General features: G+C 36.6%; 1 protein-coding gene across 1 annotated transcript in view; it reads left to right on the forward strand.

The window, feature by feature from the left end:
• TENM3 (teneurin transmembrane protein 3) overlaps nt 1–18733 on the forward strand; it is a 692061-nt gene that overhangs the window by 565501 nt on the left and 107827 nt on the right. The window contains exons 11-16 of the mRNA XM_053975063.1: nt 3464–3586; nt 7391–7605; nt 14172–14382; nt 14919–15020; nt 15166–15360; nt 16669–16869. Coding sequence (XP_053831038.1) covers nt 3464–3586; nt 7391–7605; nt 14172–14382; nt 14919–15020; nt 15166–15360; nt 16669–16869 — 1047 coding nt within the window. The remainder of the gene's footprint in view (nt 1–3463; nt 3587–7390; nt 7606–14171; nt 14383–14918; nt 15021–15165; nt 15361–16668; nt 16870–18733) is intronic.

Genomic DNA, 18733 nt, shown 5'->3' on the forward strand with positions numbered 1-18733 from the left:
TCCCATCCTCTGAGAATTCAGCTATGCTTGCAGCTGCAAATTATTTGGATTGAGTTGTTGTGATCCATGACCACAACCATCGCAGTCTGCCTGCCTTGTGGTTGGATGCATCTGGCATTCTCACACAAGTCCTTGCTGCCATCAGAATTATGCCAGTATTGAAAAGAAAGGCATTCCCATGTTGGTATCCCCATAGATTTGGTGGAGTCAGAACTAATGACTCTAGGAAGCGTCTCTTGGCTTCATTGTTATTGTTCATAACACCAAATAAATTCCAAATTGATTGGGAATAAACCAGACATGACAAGTAATATCTAATCCAAAAATCAAGAAACTTTTTTACATTAGATTTGGGACAAAAATAGCAGCAGGAAATAATTAAATGCATTTTGTTCAAATGTGCTTTAAGTTTTGCTTTATATATCAAATTCTTTACAAAAAGAAGTAAGCCTACTATTTCTCTGAACACAGCAGAAACAGAGAAGGAGATTGATCTCTTACATCCCCATCCCAAAGCTAGAAGAAGGCCTGCATCCTTTTCTAGACCAAAGGAAATCAGACAAACATGTACACCTGTGCAGTCTGATTGCATCATTCTCCCTTTGGAAATTCAGAACTAGTCCATACCACTGGACTTGAGGGTCCCAGACATCCCACCAAGGTACCAGTCCCAGGTGCTGCTAAACACATAATAGCATCAAAAATTTTTATCAGATGCCTCAATTTCCTTATAAAACTGATAAGGATGTAAAGTTTGCTTTTATATTGATGCCTAGCTGAGAGAAGATAAATTTTGGTTTGCACAATAGTGCCTGAGTTTGTCTTCCTCAGTCAATTTAACCATGTTCCTAAAGTTCTTTTCATTCATCATTTCAAAAGAAATTCTGCCTTGTAATTTGATACTTTAGCAATAAGCCTGGTTCTTTCATGTTGTTTTCATGTTTGTTGTGAAAGGAGAGTTCTCTAAATTCCATAGCACTAGCTCAAGAGTGATTGTGTGGTTGAATTATTTAGTGTATTAGTACACACACTAAGTTTTTTCACTGGAATTGTCTAGCAAAAGTTTTTGTCTCCTTAAAAAATATTCCTACATTCCCAATCTGTGAAACAGCTGTGTTTATCCATCTGTTCATTTTCATTAAACATTGTGTATTGAACTTGTTTCTAGTTCATTGTTAAAGCTGAGAGAGGAATTGTATATTTGAGAGATATATTGTATATTTGGGAGATAAACTGTATATTTGGGAGCTAACACTCCCAGTCTTTGACAGTAAACTACTCACATCAGTACAAAGACAAAGAAAAGGTAGTTGTCACTTACACTGTAGTAATTGTGGTTATATTGATGTCGTCAATATTGATCCCACAATCTTTGTCTTTGAAGACTTCAAATTCCAGCTGTTTTGAATTACAAGGGAATGGCTAGAAGGTCATGTTGGAGCTTCCCTTCTGATCTCCCAGTGCATGAAGAGGCGTGGGGCTGTGCATAGCACCAGCAGATGTTAATGATGTTCTAAGCTCCTGTGTTTCTAGAGTTACAAAATGAATGTCACTTTCTTTTCTCCAGAAGAACTAATAAAAAGGATAAAAAGACAGCAAAGTTAAAGGAGGTGATTTAGATCTCTGGACTTGAAAACAAGCAATGTACTGGGTTTAAATCATGAAATATTTAGCTATTTGCAGTCTTTCATTGCTGCCAGTGAAATGAACAAGTATAACAAATTGTAGAGTTTGACCCTAGGGATTTTATTGAAATATATTAAAACAGATACACTCATCAGGTGGTTAATACATAAATAAGGATTTCAGCTGATGTAGGGTCAAAATAATGATGGCTAATTTTAGTGAGGTGCCAGAGATGATGGTGGTCAGATTTATGGTTTAACAAGAGTTGAGAGGGGATAAAAGAAAGATGTTTTTAGGGTCAAGGAACATTCTACATTATCAGACTTTGACAGGCAATTTAAAGTCTGGGAAAGAAGTGTAATGGTAGAGTCAGAGACTTGGAACAAAGAGAATATGTCATCTGTAGTGAGGATTTCAGTCTTTGAAGTATTCAGTAACAGGTCTGGTTTTTTGTTTTGTCAGGTTAAGGGGGAGGCTTTAAGGCAAAGACCTGGCAGACAACCTCTTAATTTGCAGTTTTTGTTGCCTGGCTAACTAAACTTCCATTTATGCCTGTTCCTCTTAAGTAAGGGTTGCCATGATCAATACAGAGAGATTTAAAGATCAGAGATGAAACCAAATGGGATGAAGAATTTTTGTCATTTGCATAGAAGGAATGAATAAATTAGTAACGTTGACTATAGCAGTAATCTTTCTTCAAGAGAGGGAAATAACAGAAGCAACAAAGTACAGTGAAATATTTTCCTTGTATTTTGCACTAATAGTTAAAATAGTTGAGTACAAATTTCTTTTTTTCCCAGTGTATTTTTATTCCCTAGTAGCACTGAAAGACTATTTTAACTGCTTTGCAGATAACTGTTCTCATGGAATGAGCAAACCTATGTTACCCCAAGCACAAAGTAGAGTAATTACAATAAAATTAATTTTGGTGGCATTATAGAGACATTGGAAGAGAAGAAAATAATCCAGAGACAGCTTGAAATTGCATGAGAGTATCACAGTATAGCACTAAGACAGGGGTTTTTTTTTCCATATTTTTGCTCTAAAATTTTAGATTATGGGTTCATTCCTTAATCCCTGGTGATCAAGGTTCCTTAAGTTCCCCCCAACCATGGAAGGTTGACTCTGTTTCATAATTAACAAAGCTAAACTCTTTAACATGGTATCAACTTTCAAATGAACGTGGTTGTGGGGAATTAAGTAATTCAGAAACCTAACTTATGCATTACCATTATCAGAGCAAAGTGCCCCAGTGTCCCTGGCTCTGCTCATGGCCTTGGCCTCATTTTGTAGTGTGAGGAATGGGCACATAATGGGAGGTTGTGCAGGGTGTTGTTGACAGCATGAAATGCTTGTGCCTTAGGTTAGCCCTGCAACACCCACACCACCCTCCTTCCTCTTCTCCTGTATTTTTTTTTCCCTTTCTGGCTAACCAGGACGGATCCATCTGCTGAGAAAATCATTTCTTTTAGTAGGTCATTTAGAAGTTCACTTAAATGATTTGTCTCTTCAGAAGGATCAAAAATGAAAAAAAGAGAAAAGAGCATAATTACTGCCTATCCTTTTGAACATTTATTTGGGACCGGTAAAAGACTCAGAATGAGACTGGTGAGCTTTCTGTCAACTGTGTTCACTGAAAGCACTGTATCATTAAAGGACAGTGGTAGTAATTGCTTTGTGCCATTGCTGAACTATTAGTCTGCAAATGCTTGTTCATGTAATTTAATTTTTTTTTATGTATGAGTTACTATTCCACTGCTATGCATGGAAAGTCGTTACTTGTGCAATTCGTCATTGTGGTTAAAAGCATCAAATAACCTGTATCCTCTCCCACCAGCAATGCATCTGTTTGGCCTCAACTGGCAGTTGCAGCAGACTGAAAATGATACATTTGAGAATGGAAAAGTGAATTCTGATACTGTGCCAACACATCCTGTAACAGTTCCTGCTGGAGACAGTGGTAAGTGAAATGGGCACCACTTTTTTTTTCCTTCTTTTGGAACATTTCCTTCTTTTGTGTTTTACTTACATCATCAAACTTTAACAGTTTTCCTCCAAGACCCTATATGTAATGCAAGTACAGAGCATTTGTAAGTAATAATAATTTTAAACAGATAAACAGGAACACACAGTTTCTCCTACCTAGCATGAGAAGGGGCCTATGGATCCTGAGCAATAATGCTGATCTTACTAGGAAAGCTAACTGTCAACCAAAATTCCCCACAGGAATTTTCATATGATATTTGATGAGGATAGGACAGCTCTCATATCCAGAGAAGCAGAACCTCTGTTTACTCTAAAATATGTGATAATATTTTTATTGTTGCTGTGGGGTCCCCAGAGATAGCAGGACGGTGCTGAGGCTGGCTCAGAGCATCCTGCTTTAGGGATCTCGTGTTGAACACATGGCCACAACAAAGCCAGGGGCCCAAGGTGTAGGGACATACTGTTTCATAAGGGGCACCTGATACCAAGAGTCTTTGGCACTTTCAGCAAGCTTTCAATAATTTTGGACAAAAGATTACATGTGTGTGTTCCATCATAATCACTTTTTCTGAAGTTTTTGCTCTAGAAGAGGCACTTCAGTAATAATTTGCATATTTTTGAAGCTTCTCTCTTAGCTATGCTTAGATGGCAACTCATGATCAAGGAGCTTTGTGTGGCATGATGGCCTCACTATGGAATATCTTGGGTTTTTCTCTACAGAGGTTGATGTTTTCTTCTCTTTTTTTTTTTTTAATTTCTCTCTGAAATTTAATAGGTCAGGTATAATATATACATTTGTTTGCTTAAAGTTTCTAGCATATAATGTTGAGTCTGAATCATCCAACCAATATATAAAGCAGGAAAAAAAACTATCTTAATCTTGTTGTAAGGGCTTTTAAAATACAAACCACATAAAGAGATTATTTTTTATCGACCTTTTTCCATGTTGCCCTTTAAGATTCTCGAAACATTTAAGAGCTTGTGCACTTTTGGCTAACAGAGGCTTCAAAATCAATAGGTTTTGAATAGAAAACTTGATTTAAATGGTTGATGAATGCAGTGTTTGCTTCATTACACAAAAATCCATTTTCCCATTCACAAGGCACATCTGACCTCCTTACCACTGAAAACGAGGAAGCCTCTGCCAGAAATAGACATCTTGAAAATTTTTCAAATTATCACAGCTCCAAGTCATAGAAAAGTTATAGCTCAGAGCTCAGTTCCCTCCTTTTGTCATTTCTCAGTTCCCTCCTTTGTCCTTTTGCCTGTGAAACTTCTCCAGTAGGACATTTTCTTCTCATTTCCTTTACCTTCCTGCCTTTTTTTTTTGTACTTAGATAGTCATTATCACTTCCTGTTTTCTTATTACTTGTTTTGAATGAAGAGCAAAAAATGCTACTCTGTAGTTATGAATATTGATGCTGCAGTGACAACTTTTCATCCCATTGTCTTCTGCATTCAATAGCCGATATACTTTATTTTATAAAATATATTGATGTTTTTGTAAATATTTTATACTTACTGGGTTTTTTCCCTTGAAAATTTTTAATTTTTTAAACAAACTAAAACCTGTTATACACTGCCTCAAAAAGAGAAGGAAATAACAAGGATATCAAATACATTTTTCCTTCCTTATGTCCCTAAATACTGCTCAAGAGAGCAGGGTTAATTCCACCCACTTAAAATGCTGTCCTCTGCAGAATATGGTATGTGGTCATTTATCTGCATGCATCAATAGTGAACAACAGAAAGACTAGTGAGTACACATTTTAAACCACAAAAGAGGGACCAGTTAGGCAGAAGGGAAAGTGTGATGACTGGATGTGAAATGTGAGAAGTGAGGCCCCTGTGCTATCACACTGGTTACTGAAAACTGTAAGGAAGAATCAATGAAGCCTTGATTCAGATATTTTGACAGCTGAACAACTTTCAGTACTGCTCTGCTCTAGTTCCCTGGTAATGTCCTGATACTCTGATGTGGATTTGAGAAATTTCAACCACCTTAATAGTAAATGTGTATGAACATGACATTTCATGTTTTGGTTTAAAGCTGTGTGTAACAACTGTTACTGTTTAGAAAATGGAAAGGAAATTATAATACTATGAAGATCTTTATTATGCTCATTGAGATATAACAGGGAACAAAGAATAATTAGAATAATTAACACCCTAAGCTTAGGGTGACAAACAGCTGCTGACAGTTTTGAGAGAGGTGTTGGGGTGCTAAAGGGGCATGTGGCTACAAAGTAAAACCATCTTTTTTCAGTGAAGAACATAGAAGTCCTTAAGTGTATTATCTGCTGAGTGTTGAACCTCAGAAACAGGCATTCCTGTAAAGCTGGTTAATGTATTTGATAAACAGCACTTACTCAAGCTGTCTAGCTCATCTTTTCAGTAGTACAAGGCAGTTATTTTTCATTTGAAATGTAGAAATATGGGAACTTGCAGATCAATATGGCAAACAAGTGTTTATTGTTTAGTGATTACCCGTCATCAGTGTGAGAATTTGTTAAACACAATATGCTTAAATTTGAAGAAAGAAGTAAAAAGCAAATACTTAAATAAACTGAAATAGTGAATACAGATCCATCTTCTAGAATAGTACATGAGTATTATGAAATGTTAACTCCAAATTTAGAAAAGCATTAGACTCATCCTGAAAAGTGTTTAAAAACTGGTGGCTTCAAGATCAGATATTTCACTGTCTCTTCTCAACAGCACTCTGATCAATGTGATAATCCTGTGAGACAATTTTCAGTGACTGCAATGCCATTGCGACACAGCTCTGATGATGATACAAGTTCCCACTCAAGGCCTCTCAGCAGTGCTTCTGTACCTGTTTAATTCAACAGCAGTCTCAGTTCATCTTGGATGCGCAATAAGTGGCGAGGATCAATCTGTGACCTCACCTGGCATTTCAGATTTTAATCTAGTTTTTTTTACAGTCTAAATGTTTGCAAAAAGGTTGTGTCAGTTTGTTCCATCAAATGATGAATAATGTAGAATTTGAACGTAAAAGACAAGGCCGAATTGTCAGTTCTCCAGAATGCTTGTATGCAAACAAGCGAGCATCACATGGACATGCTTACCACATGCAGATGGATTTTGTTCAATCTTTATAATAGACTAGCTGATGAAAAAAATATGAATTGGTAAAAACACAGCAAACTCCGAGACTATAATGACAGTTCCATTTTTCTTTGTATTGTTTCACTCAAGCCTCACTTTCATATGCCAGCTGCTTCAATACAGTATTGCTTGCTCTTCGGCCTATACCAAAACCAAAAATAGGTAACCAGAGCTGTAGCATTTGTTAGTATTGAATAAATGCTGTGATATTTAATGTAGAAATGATTATATTAGTTCTCTTGACTACTTTTATGTATGTATTATTCTTTAAAACTGTATGCTGCATTTTACTTTTTTGTTGGGTTTTGGGTTTTTTGGTTTTTTTTTTCTTTTTTCTTTTTAATGTGAGACTTTATTCTGAGAAACCCCTGTTAAAATGCTAGGGGAAAAAAGTACAGTTTAATGTAGATTCTAAACCATTTCCTTAATGGTCCTTCTTAGGGATGCTACAGCATTTTTAGTATGTAGGTATTTGTGGTATCTTTGCCTTTTTATTTCCAAATCATTGAATTCCTGGGATCTTCTATTCAAAAAGGTTGTCAGATAACATTTTTCTGAGGTAATTCTAAATATTTGAAGATATATATGAAGGATGATTGAAAGCCAGAAAGGAACACTAATTTTTTATCTCATTATTCTAAACCATCAGGAAAATTAGGAGGATTTGCACAAGAAAACAACACTATAGATTCTGGAGAACTTGATATAGGCCGAAGAGCGATACAAGAAGTGCCCCCTGGGATTTTTTGGAGATCACAGCTCTTCATTGATCAGCCACAGTTTCTAAAATTCAATATATCCCTTCAGAAAGATGCATTGATTGGAGTATATGGTCGAAAAGGCTTACCACCTTCACACACTCAGGTGAGAACTGCTTGTGTTAAAAGTAGCACATTATTGAAAACCATGATTTTGTATCTTTTGTATCTTTTTTCTCTCTCAGGATTACATTCTTTTCCATTTTGCTGATTTTTATTTTTACTGTTTATACTTTATTGATCTCATGTGATGACCAGAACATTGGTAATACTCTGTGTTGGGATCTAGAATGGGGATACATGGTATTCTTATTTATGAGCTGTTCTGTTGCCTAATCAGTAATTCTTCAGATATGGAGTTGCTTCATGCAGAATTTATAGGTACTTTTTTTTATTCTTTGGTATATTCACATATCTTTAAAAACCTAAGCAAACTAATATAGAATCTTATGGCCACACATAAGGTGTGGTTGAGAGTTCCTGCAAACAGCACATTAACCAAATTTCCAAACAAGAAGACAAGCAAATACTACAGTATTTACAGCTTGGTGTCTCACTAAATAAAAACATAGAAGAAAAAATACATAATATGTATCTACAAAGATACAGTGAACTGGGGTTATAAAAGTGGCAGTCTTCACTAGGCATCTAGTGTCTTGAAACTTTGTTCTTAAGTGTCCCAGAGGATTTATTCTGTTCCACCCCTCAGAAGATTTCTAATAAAACCTTTTATTGCATATGGTAACACTTCCCAGTAACAAAAAAAACACTTTTTATCAATAGTAATAGAACAGTTAAAGTATAAAAAAATGAACAGTCTTCTGGATTGGCAGGAGAAACAGAGAATCAGTGCCTCAGATGGTATTTTAGCATTAATTGTATTCATATTATTTTAAAGATTTAAGACCCTCCAAGATTAGATGAGTTTCAACACAGTATTTGTCCCAAGTGATGGCTCAGATCCATTTTTCCATCTGAATAGGTATTTTAGCTCATTTTCTTCTACCCCATTTGGAGAAACATCTTAGTGACTTTTATTTTGAGTGTATGGTTTTGCTGTAGACACAAATCTAAGTATAGCAACCAAATGGTATAATTGTATCAAAGCTTGACTGGTTATGTCTGATACAGAGTTGTAGCAGCAAATCCATAGGTGCAAAATTAATATATTTTAATTCAGTCCTATTTTTTTAATTTTGATTTTCATGCTACTGCACTATTTAATTTTTTGGGTTTTTTTTTTTTTTAATTCAGGTATAACTTTTAAAATATGCACAATATAGAAATATGTTGCTAATATATTAATAATTATTACACCTACTTAACAGACAAAAACCACTGAGGAAGGGTCAGCAAAGCAGGTAAAGTCATGGAATGTTACATTAACTTTATTTTGTAGTTTAATTTCCATTTAAGTACAAACACTTTACTGAATGCAGAAAGTGCACTCTGTTTACTTAAAATTTTGATCTTCATAATAATGATTAAATGGATTTTCTTCAGACCTTCACATTGGAACACCCACCCTCAGGCTGACAACAACCACATGAAATTCTAGTGTAAAGAAAATTGATTCCGAAAGTTGTCAGCCATTTGAAATAGGGGTTTGGAATACAAATGCCATCTCAATGATAACAATAACAGGAGTTAGGGGAATACATGTGTGGCAAGAATGAATGAAACTGAAGAAGCTGATATAGACTATCCATTTATATGAGAAGTTATGCAAGTAAGTACATCTATTAAAAAATGATCTTTACTTGATTCCTTATCCTGTCAAAAGTTTGAAATAGTTTGGCCCTTTATCCAAAACCACAGAGACTGCTAAATCTGTTTCCTGTCCTCTGTATTACACAGACTCCAAGTTCTTACTAGTGTTTAGGTATGATACAACAGAAAGAATCATATGTGAGTCCTGCTTGACATTTTGGATATACTGTCCCCAGGATATAGGTCAAGCTCTCATGTCCTATTTTTGCCTGGTATATAATTAGAGTATTTTTAACAAACCATTGACTGACACATGATACATTGAAAAATTAGGCATTCTTACTTATCAGTGCCCTAGTGAACTTAAAAGGCTGCTAAAGCTTCCCAAGGGTACAGGTTTATCAGAATGTTTGTATGGCCTTGAACCCAATGATGTCTGGTTTAAGTGTCTGAGATAAAACATGCATGTAATCTCCTGAAAATGCAGTTTCAGTAAGCAGTTGGGTTTTATTTGCAACCATGCTCCTTCATGTGGGGGAAAAAAAATGGAGTAAAATATATCCTGACAGTTTAGGCCTTTCTCCAAAGTCCTAACACAAGACTTTGATGAGGACACAACTCATCCTGGTAAAATACATATTTAACTGAAGTAGCTTATGTAAACAAAATAAGGTATTTTGGCAAAAAGACATCTGATGAAATAGAACACTGAGGGGATTATGCATAAGTCCATTTATTGCTTTCTTATTTCCCCTAACTCTTATGGCTTGTACTGACAAAAGTTCCTAATGCAAGCTGGGCATAGGTCGCAGGGAGAGACTAACAGCTGATGTTTGGCTTCACTGCATCCTTTCATTCCACTTCCATCCTGTCCATTAGACAAGGCAGCTCACTCATGTGGCTCCAAGTGTCACAGGAACATATCAGACAAACACATGAATATCCATGCTGAGTTTGGTCAAAGGCCCATCTAGCCCTTCTGTGATGGGGGCCATGAGCAGACAGATTAATAAAGCAACATGATAATACTGCAGTTATTGTAGCACAATATGCTTTTGGCCTCCAGACTTTTAAGGCTGAAGGACTTTGCTGAGTCAGAGATGCTGTCTTTGATTTGTCTACAAATCTTTGATAGATTCTTTTTTTCTGTGAATTTGCATAGTCACCTTTGAATCTTTGGAAGCTTTTAGCATCTGTGACATTTGCAGCAGGGCTTAACTACACATCTCACACTGTACTCCTCTGTGTGTTTTGAGACAGTAGCTTTTGTTTGACACACAGTTGGTAATGTTTTGGAAGAGGCAGGGCAGAATGTCTTATTAATTTCTTCTCCATGCCACCCTTGATTAATGGATCCCTAGTATTATCAGGGAGCTGTATTTTTTCCAGTCTGTTTTGTCACTCTTTTCATGAAAGCTTTTCCAGTCCTTTGGTTATCCTTTTCTGAATGTTCTCCAGTTTTAATGCAGCCTTTTCAAGGTGTGGAGACCAGAACAGCACAGAACATAAGAGGTATTTAATTATGATGGGTTCATCCAATGATCCAATGCCTTAATGATGTCTGCGCTTTTTTTTTTGCTTCTTTTTTTTTTTTTTTTTTTTTTTTTTTTTTTTTTTTTTTTTTTTTTAATTGAGCTCTTATTTCCATAATCTGTCTACCACAGCTCAAAGATCTCATCTTATAATGACAAAAGTTGGCTCAGAGCCCATCTCTGGATGTGTAAAGCTAGAGTTGTTTCATGAGGACTTTGAAAAATAGGATCTCACTCACATATATCACTTCATGTCTGTGTCTCTTGAATGCTATCTGCCCTTATCTTCTAGTCACAGAATGACAAGTGCTAATAACAAAATTTATGGAAATGAGCAACTGCTGCTTGTTTCTCAAACGTCAGTATTTGAATTTTCAGATCTTATGTTAAATAATAGAGAACTTATTACATCCTGCACTCTGCCAGCATTTGTAAAGTTGCCTTGTTACCTGTCCTCCTCCAAAATCTTTGCTCATATGCCTGGGATACCCTACATGTGTAACCACACAGCACAATTTTCTTTAGCTTCCCCTTTACACCTCTGGTGTTTCTACCAATGTCTGTCTTCTCTTTGTCACCTTTGACTGTAATGCAAAACTTGCCTTGTACATTTGCCACCTTGTTCTCCACTTCTCTCCTGTACCCTTTGCCTGTTTATCCACCTCTTTTTTGTACCCAGTTAAAACCTGACAGCGAGTAAGAGGACACTAGTCAATATCTGTCCCTAATTGTACAACCTCTGGTACCAATTGTCCTTCTATAATATTTCTATATATTATATATATATATATATATATATATTCTATAATATTATATATATTCTATATATATAACAAAAGTATGGTAGAAATAAGCTTGGGAGAGATTTCAAGAAGTTTTAGTTTACACCCTTGTCTTGTAATAGTATGAATTGTATATAAATTATTCCTGTCAATCGTTAAAAAGTCTATTAATTAAACAGTAACACAATGCAGAAAGTTTAACTCTTGTTCTGTCCCGTAATCCAAAATAATAGGGATATAGCATGTAGGAAATGGTTTGATGTATTGTATTCAGGACAGAATTTTTGGTTGCTTTGCTAAATTCTCTTTAGGTGTCAAAATTAGTCTCAAGCACAGCTACTATTAGTGTGTCACAGACTGATCTGAGATTCATAGTTCTCTTTCTGTGAAATCATAAATAAATCAACCAGAAATAATTGACGGTGGCTGTCCATTCAAAACCCAATCAATGCAAGCCTGAAAGTCTTTGTGACACTTTCTAAAAATGTCAGTTCCATTGCAGCCAGAGAATCAATATGTTTATTTAAAGAGACTTTTAAGAATAAAATAGACTTTGGTTTAAAGCAAAACTATATGGAATGGTAGGACAAAACATCACATTTAGACTCAATGTAAAGGAAATTAATTTATCCTCATAGGAGGAAAATAAAATTGGTATGGTTTTGCTTATGAAGATAATTGTTTTTCCAGTCTGTTTTTGTTGCCGTGTCCCAAATATAAAAAAGCAGCTTTTAAAAGGGTTTGTTAAGATCAATTTTTTTTTTTCTGGGGGCAGAATGAACAGTTAATTCCTTTCTGTATGGCTTTTTAAGTGTAGTCTAAAATGGTGTTCTGATAACAGCATATGTCCTTATTACATTACAAATAGAAAATCTTGAATTGTACTGTGTTTGTCAGCCATTAGTGGCCAATCAAGTGGTGTAACCACTTGTTCCTGTATCAAAAATACAGTTTTAATCTGAAATTGTCCTTCTTCAAAAGTGGTCTCTTGCCATATACAAATCACTAATGTCTATGAATGACCTGTTAAAACTCAGAGCTCCCTGAGCCTTCCCTTTTTAAAAATCTTAAAACCACCAGAGAGGCAGGAGTGAAAAAAAGCCAAAATTGTTGTTCTCTCTCTCACAAAACAAGATAAATATTTAATACTCTGACAAATGAGAGTGTTGAATGGTTTTGAATAATTGCTCTCCCAAAATGATCGCATTCGTTTCTGTGCGGTGCAGCACATACAGAGCTGCCGAGGCACCGGCTTCTGCGCATCCTAATCACATTATGTTCTCTCCTGCTCATTCAGGGAATGAGCTGGGAAAGCGTCTTGGGTGTTGATAGAGTCGTATTCTCTATGCATTTCCTTCACATCCTGGCTGGTGGGAACATGATTTGGAATACTGGGGAGGAACAATCTTACAATACCAATGAATTTTGACCTACAATTTCAAGAAGAGAACATAAGTACTTAAACCCTTGTTCCAGGACAAAGGCTATCATATTTTCTTTTGTCTCAGGAGCAGTTTCTGAAGGTCACAAGTCAAGGTGGAAAATCACTGATCCTCTTGGTCCTGGGAACTTATTTTATCCCAGATCTGGTGAATCAGTGGTTCTACATGCTGGCCTTTACTTTAAAGGCCCTGGATGTAATTTCATTTGAGAGAGATCTTGAACATGTGGAAAGATTGAAGGTTTATGTGCTAAAGTTCACCTCATACGATAAACATGTGTCACAGTAGAAGTGAAACTTTGAACAGTCTTAGCAGTAAAAGCAGAGACCCTCTGCCACAAGCAAGAATGCTCTTCAGTTTTCCTACCTTTTTCATTTTGCTCTATACATATTGATCTTTACATGTTCAACATGCAGAAGACAAGTTTCAAGCCATGAGAACAGACACCAGATAGTGTAAAATCAGTGTAGGGCCTGGAGCAGTTTTAGCTCTCCAGGTGCTATTAGCCTAGTTAAGGTGCATAAACGTGCATAACATGCATAAGAACTTGTGTTGTGAGTTTGCTTGTTTTATCAGCTAAGATGCTGCTACATTTTTCCAAGCCCCATGTTAGTTCTTAAAATACAGTATGTGCTGTCCATTGACCTGAGATACCACGGGGCTTGGTCAATTTGTAATTTCTGATAGTTGAAATGTTTTCTGCTTTCCTTCTCCTGTTTTGAGCTTCTGTGATGAGAAGTAAAGCTCTTGCTCTCCTTCCTCAAAAATTCCAGACTGTACAAAAGGAGGATTGAGCAGTTAATCCTTCATCTGAAATTAAATGAGGAAAAGTAGATTATTGGTATTGGATATTATTATTATTATTAGCTCATATATATGTAACACAGTTTGAAAGTTAGCTCTTATCTGTAATTAAGGTGCCTGTCATGACTGCAGACTCATTTCAACTGCTATTTTCTTCCCCCAATGTATGTAATGGGTTCATTGGCCACTTTCTACTGAAAAAAATCTTTCTAATAAGCATGAGAACTAGTTGGTAATTTTATTTGAATGCTTAGCAGGGAGCAAAGAAAGAAGAAAGAGTTGGTTTCAGCTCCTGCTTCCCTGTTCCAAAAGGAAACTCTTGGTCTAAATACAAGCATATTGTCAGGGTGGTGCCATGGTCAGCCCATGACTTGTCAAGCTCCCATGTGTGCTTCATTGCAGTATGACTTTGTGGAGCTCCTGGATGGCAGCCGGCTGATTGCAAGGGAGCAACGCAACCTGCTGGAGTCAGAGCGAGCAGGACGGCAGGCGAGGTCTGTCAGTCTCCATGAGGCAGGTTTTATCCAGTATTTGGATTCTGGCATCTGGCACCTGGCCTTTTATAATGATGGGAAAAATGCAGAGCAGGTGTCTTTTAATACCATAATTATAGGTAAGCATAATCTTTAAAGCTCTTACCAAATGGTAGCTTGGGGTCAGGTTTTTTAGGAATTCATAGATAGGTTTTCATAGTTAAATGATCTGACTATTTTTTTTTTGCATGTTTTCCATTTATGTGTTTCTTTTGCTACTCAGAATAAAATGCAGAGTATATATTTTAATTTCATGATCTAAGGCATAAGGGTTTTAATTTCTTAGTCTAAGGCATAAGTACTTCTAGTGAAATGGTGCTTGAAAGGAGGATGCTGTTTTGAAATATTTATTAAATGGCACAGGACTAGATTTTGAGTATGAAGCTCATATAGTTTTACACTTGTAATTTTTGCCTTTTCGTTGGAATATAATGTCCTGCGATACTGGGGGCATCAGCAGTAGAAAATAACAGTTATTCGTGCTCTTCAAACAAAACAAATGTAAACACTTCTCGGAACAAGAACAAGCTGTCAATTAATAGTGGCTCCAATGATACAATGATAGCTACTTCATGCAGTGGGCACCTGTGAATTATCCTTCTCTTTTTCCTTTTAGAGTCTGTGGTGGAATGCCCCCGAAATTGCCATGGTAACGGTGAATGTGTTTCTGGATCTTGCCATTGTTTTCCTGGGTTTCTGGGCCCCGATTGTTCGAGAGGTAAATCAACCCAATGCTTTTCTTAAGCCAGTTTAAGTGAGCATGAAGACAAATACATCAGAAAAGCAATATCTCAGATGTTCTTCTTTATAAAGCTTTGGTGAAGATCTTTATTTTGATTGTTCTGCTGTGTTCTGTTTCACAGCAGCCTGCCCGGTGCTGTGCAGTGGCAATGGGCAGTACTCCAAAGGACGCTGCCTGTGTTACAGTGGCTGGAAGGGCACCGAGTGTGACGTGCCTACGAGTCAGTGCATCGATCCCCAGTGTGGGGGAAGGGGCATCTGCATCATGGGTTCTTGTGCCTGCAACTCTGGGTACAAAGGAGAAAACTGTGAAGAAGGTAAATGAGTAAATATTTTTGCCAACACCAGCTGTTGTTGGTCAGGTTAACAGCTGGCACATCTGGCTCTATAAATTTTTCTAGATTTAGATCTTATGCACTAACCCTGTTCCTTCAAAAATCATTTTACAATACTACAAATCAAGTTTCGGAATCACTAGTAAAACTGAATTCTACAGGATTATTGTACTCTATTTATTCTCAAGTAAGTAGTGGGAAAATTCAAAGTAACGTGCATGTAATGTTTTTGCTTGGGTTTCATCTGGCTGAAATCAGCTAAGAAGAAAGCACATGAAACACATATGTAGGAATTCTTACTGAATTTTCCAAGTATAGAGTGATCATTAATTTATTGCATTTGTTAGTAGTCTTTTCCACTGACCAGATTGTGCAAAGTGCTGATTCGAATGCATTGGGGGAAAAATGATGCATTATTCTTGTATTCCAGAGATATGCATAATAATATTCATTCTGGTCTGGTTCAAAATGTGGTTCATTTTCCATTCTGTTTTTTTAGGGAGCAAAAACTTCTATTTTCTTCCCCAATCAAATTGAATTTATTGATCTCCACATACAAAGTAATGCAATTAAGTCTCTGGAATTAAATTTTCAGACCATTGACCCTACAAGTGTAACATTTTCTTGAGTCAAATTGCTAAATTAAATCTCATCATCTAAAGCACAAGTGAATTAAGACAGAAAGACGGTATGCAACTCATTCATTTTTTAAACAATTTGGGGGTCCTATATAGCTGTCACAACTGTATGGAAGTGGATTGGGTCAGTTGTACCAGGGAATAGTACTGCAGAGAATCCAACAATTTGTACATTATGATTAGGCAGATTACTTGCCCAAGACCCAAAGCCAATCTTGCTGTAATTCAGTAAAATGAGCAAACCTTGAAAGATTCTCCATTGATTCAGTGGTAACCTGTAATTGTCTTGATGCCAGTTATGTGCATGAACAAAATTTACAGGATCAGAAAGTGGTGTAAAAGGGAGGTGTTCTTGCAAGGAAAATTGCAGCTATGTAAGAAGTGACGACAAAGAGTGATTTACCTTGTAGCCAGAGAAGGGAGGCTGGCACAAAGAGATCTTCGTCCACTCTGTCTTTTCCTCATTCATTGCAATGAATGAAAGGTGAACTTCACAGCTTCAGCCTACATTTGCTTTCAAGATGAGTGCAATGCTGCCTATTTCATAAGGTCTTGAAATGTGAATGAAGCCCAAAAGTGCCATTAGCACCTCTGGGTTGATTACTGTTGTTAGGATTGACAGGTATAAGTTGATCTTTTCATCTCCCTGCAGCGGATTGCTTGGACCCAGGCTGCTCCAGCCACGGTGTGTGCATCCACGGCGAGTGCCACTGCAACCCGGGCTGGGGGGGCAACAACTGTGAAATCCTGAAAACGATGTGCTCTGACCAGTGCTCTGGTCATGGCACCTACCTTCAAGAGAGTGGTAGCTGCACCTGCGACCCCAACTGGACAGGTCCAGATTGCTCCAATGGTAAGAGTTAAAAGCACTGGCATTTTATAAAATGTTGATGTCTTGAATAGCAGCATTTTAATGACATTACTTTGTTAGGACCTGACCTGCTGAGCTGATTGATCTCTTGGAGTTGACTTCAGCATGAACTGTAAATTGATTCAAAGGTTCAAAATAATTGATGAGTTTGAAGAATTTGAAAATCAATGTAAACTTCAGGTATTTCACAAGAAAGCTCAAAATGTTCTTTGCATGATATGGGTATTTGCTAATACATCTAGTTAGAAACTTAAGACTACGCTAGTGAAACCAGGGGCATTCACATTTTAAGAATCTCTCCAGCTACTTTGAGGTAATTTTTCTGAAAAACAGATAGCATTCAAGTTTGAAGGCAAAGGGAATGCAAGAATGAGTCTTAAAGAGTTTTCGAGGCAAGGCGCAGGCTGCCAGGGTGGAAGGAGTTGGTAGGAGTGAAGAAGCAGAGGAATTTCTTGAAACATGGATCTGAGCTTATTAAAACCATAGTCTGAGCTTAGAAACAAAAGGAGAAAACTAGAGGTACTAGCACAGAGAGCAGAATCTAAATATTTTTAAAGTATGACAGCAGCTTTTTGACAAATATGACTTTTTAGAATCTTGTTTGGTAGCCACATATCAAAAAAGAAATCATGTCTAACTGTGAGACATGTATTTGTCTAAACCAGTTCATCTAAGAACTCAGACGTTTTGTTAATGAAAACTGAACACATGGGCTAGCTGGGTTTATGCCAGCTTATGAATAAATATAACTTTTTCATGAGGAACCATCTTTTTGAAACAAATGTACTTCCTGACCAGGATCTGTGATACTTCATAATGGTTTATGCATACGGGAGTGATAGAGTTCCAAACATGCAAGAAAAAGTGACAAAGAGAAGAAAATGTTGTCTTCTGTGAATTTTGTTTAGAAGAAAAAATCCTTTTCTGTTTCTAGCACTAAAAATGGCTATTCGTGTTAGACCCTGTCTAGTTCTCAGACAAAACATGGATCCCCTGCTTACTGACACATCCTCTACACTTCTTTTGATGACCAGTTATGCTCCATTTTTTACTTCTGTTTCATGGAATGATTTGTCATTAAAATAACATAAAATATTTCTGATCTCAAATATCTCAAGTGTGTCAGACTCACAAAAGAATGTTTGTAAGAACATGCAGAGATTATTTGCTGAAGCTGTGCAAAATGACCTTCAGAGCAGTACACTAAAAAAAGTAAATCTTACCCATAAACATGTTGTTAAGCTGTTAGATGAAGAAAAGAATGAGTTATTTCCATCAGAGGGTTTTATAGGTTTGAAATCAGCAGAGCTTTCCTCTATCTTCATCAGCAGTTTGTCCGTTAATTAGCCCTTCAATTCCACTTCAATTAAATTAACTCTAATTAATAAATTCATTACAAAGATTGACGCACCTTGCTCAAAGCTGGTGTGCTAAAAGCTGATAAACACCTTCACCCTAATGAAAAATTGATTAGATTGAAGAGAAGTAAACGTTTCTTTCTGGGAGCTGCTGTGACGTTTTGTGACTCTGAAGTTAATCAAACCATCTTGCATCTTTTAATCAAAAATGTAATTCAAAGTAGATATAAAATGCTATATAGTTGGTGGGGGGGGAAGGAGGGGGAAATTACAGCTGTCTTTCTCCATAAAGGTTTTGGGCTGTTTCTTACAGGAAATGTCACAGCTCCTTGATACTGTGTTTAATGCTCCACAGCACTTTGAGGCAGCAGAGAGAAAAACACTGTTGATCAGGAGACTGGAAACATTTATTGCACTGAATGCAAGTTTCTTTTACTGTTAAAAATAATTTTGATCTTTTATTACTGAACTACTTGCTGTCTTTTACA

The sequence above is a fragment of the Vidua macroura genome, chromosome 4 (genome assembly GCF_024509145.1).
Source record: "Vidua macroura isolate BioBank_ID:100142 chromosome 4, ASM2450914v1, whole genome shotgun sequence".
NCBI lineage: Eukaryota > Metazoa > Chordata > Aves > Passeriformes > Viduidae > Vidua > Vidua macroura.